The 2027-nt window shown below is 47.6% G+C and overlaps 1 protein-coding gene across 1 annotated transcript; it reads left to right on the forward strand.

Annotated features, from left to right (window-relative positions):
* The first annotated feature begins 202 nt into the window (after positions 1–202).
* On the forward strand, positions 203–1641 carry LOC106320423. The gene is made up of 2 exons (XM_013758782.1): positions 203–268; positions 1015–1641. The coding sequence occupies exons 1-2, from the start codon at positions 203–205 to the stop codon at positions 1639–1641; spliced, it is 693 nt and encodes a 230-aa protein (XP_013614236.1).
* The last annotated feature ends 386 nt before the right edge of the window (positions 1642–2027 follow it).

Below are 2027 nucleotides of genomic sequence, written 5' to 3' on the forward strand. Positions count from 1 at the left end.
AAAAGGTGCAAGGGACAAGTGGCACCATTTCAGCCAATCCCTTGTAACCGATTTCCCAAACAGTTACCGGTTCCTCTCTCTATAAATAAGAGGCTCTACGCTCGATTTTGGCATCAGAATTCCTTAGGGAAACTTTGTCCAGATCGTGAGAAAGAGAGACCGGCGGCTAAGGGCTTGGCCGTGAGAGACAAGACTGGTGAAGATGGATACAAGGCAGAAGGAAAAAGAAAAGGAGAAGGAGGCGGCGCAAGGAGACCGCACGCCTAAGGTCAGTGGTGTTACCGGAAACCATCGGCCCTAGCCGATGGATGATCCGATCGAGCCTTAGGGCTGATCGTGTAACCGGTTGCATCCTCTCTATCCCCCCCCCATCAAATCATGTTCTCTCTTTATATTATGAAGTATTGGGTTGATCTGATGTTGAGAGACTGAACCTCGGCTCTGATGATCTAAATCGCCTTGGGTGTGATCCGCTTGAAGCCTTGTCTTGGCACGCCTGGTTCTTGTGAGAAACTGAGTATGGCCGCCTGATTGATGAACTAATTGGATAGATGTTGTTTAGTAAATTCTAGAAACCGAACCATGCATTGATAGAACCGTGTGCTAGGTTATCTGATCATATGCTTATGTGTTTGTGATGTGTTTGGTTTCAAGTACAGACTTGGACCGTTGTAAAGGAAAGGCACTGTGAGGGCTCCATGTAAAGATGTGGGGTGATTGGGTCATTGTTGATAAGTGTGAAGTATTGATAGCCTATTGTGCAAACTGTGAACTTATGATTGACTAAGTGTGTAACCTAGTAGTATGAACTAATGGATGATATATGGATCTCATTTACTATCTATGAAGTAACGATTTTCCTTTATTTGAATCTGATTGCCTAAGTATGAATCGGTAAACCTTAACACTCTGATAAATTATAAGAAAAATATTACACTTGAAATGAGAAGTAGAGGAATCAATCTAGATAGAATGGATAGGTAAGCCGCGGTTTGGTTGGATTGAGGAATCCAGAAGTATAAGAAAGACATTGTGGTTCACTTCCTGGAAGAGGACGCGCACAACTGGTGGTTGGCTCTGGACAAACGCACCAATGGTGCCGTTGAGAGGTTCTCAGACTTTGAAGTTGAGTTCAGCCACAAGTACTTTCCAGCTGAGGCTTGGGATCGTTTGGAATCAGAGTTCTTGGACCTGGCCCAGGGTCGCAAGACGGTCCATGAGTTTGAGGAAAAGTTCAACTGGCTCAGACGCTATGTGGGTAAGGAGTTGGAAGATGAGACAGTTCAGGTCCGCAGGTTCATCAGAGGCCTAAGGGTCGAACTCCGAACCTACTGCTCTGTTGGTACCTTCCACACCGTGTCTGAGTTAGTTGAGAGGATGGCCATGGTAGAGACCAACCATGCTGAGGAGGCCAAGTTGAAATCTAGGAGCCACACGGCTTCTAGTGGATCTGGTGGTGACCGGAAGAGGAAGCGAGACTCGGCTGAGGAGGGAAAATCCTCCAATGGCAAGTCGGAGTGCTCCAAGTGTTGTCGATGTCACGGGGGTGAGTGCTGGAAAGCCATGGGAGCTTGTTCTCGTTGTGGCAAGATGGATCATGCAACTCGGAACTGTCCGATCTGGGAACCGAGTCGGGGATAGGGTTCGAGTGGTGGCTGTTCCTTTCACTGTCACGGCTGTGGCAGGCCGGGGCACATCCGCAGGGATTGCCCTAATTTACAGGCTGGGCGGGACAAGGGCCGTGGAGATACCCGGAAGCCGAGCAAGGGCCGTGGTTAGACCTCAACGCCAAAGGTGTATGAGTTGTCTAAGGACGCGGACGAGGCCGGACCGTTCAAAGCGATTACTGGTAATGATTCTTGATCTAATCTTTTTCAATTCAGTAGAATTGCATGGTATGGAACCTAGAATGGCTTATAATACTTTGAATGGACCTTGTGTAGGGACCTTGAGTATTGGGGGTGTGGAAACATACGTATTGTTTGACACTAGAGCTACACATAGTTTTGTGAGCCCATGAACGATGG

The sequence above is a fragment of the Brassica oleracea genome, unplaced genomic scaffold (assembly GCF_000695525.1).
Source record: "Brassica oleracea var. oleracea cultivar TO1000 unplaced genomic scaffold, BOL UnpScaffold00919, whole genome shotgun sequence".
NCBI lineage: Eukaryota > Viridiplantae > Streptophyta > Magnoliopsida > Brassicales > Brassicaceae > Brassica > Brassica oleracea.

Coding starts and splice junctions, on each gene's coding strand:
- LOC106320423 (XM_013758782.1), top strand. CDS start 203: ATGGATACAAGGCAGAAGGAAAAAGAAAAGGAGAAGGAGGCGGCGCAA. Junction 269..1,014: donor AAGGAGACCGCACGCCTAAG/GTCAGTGGTGTT, acceptor TGAGGAATCCAG/AAGTATAAGAAAGACATTGT.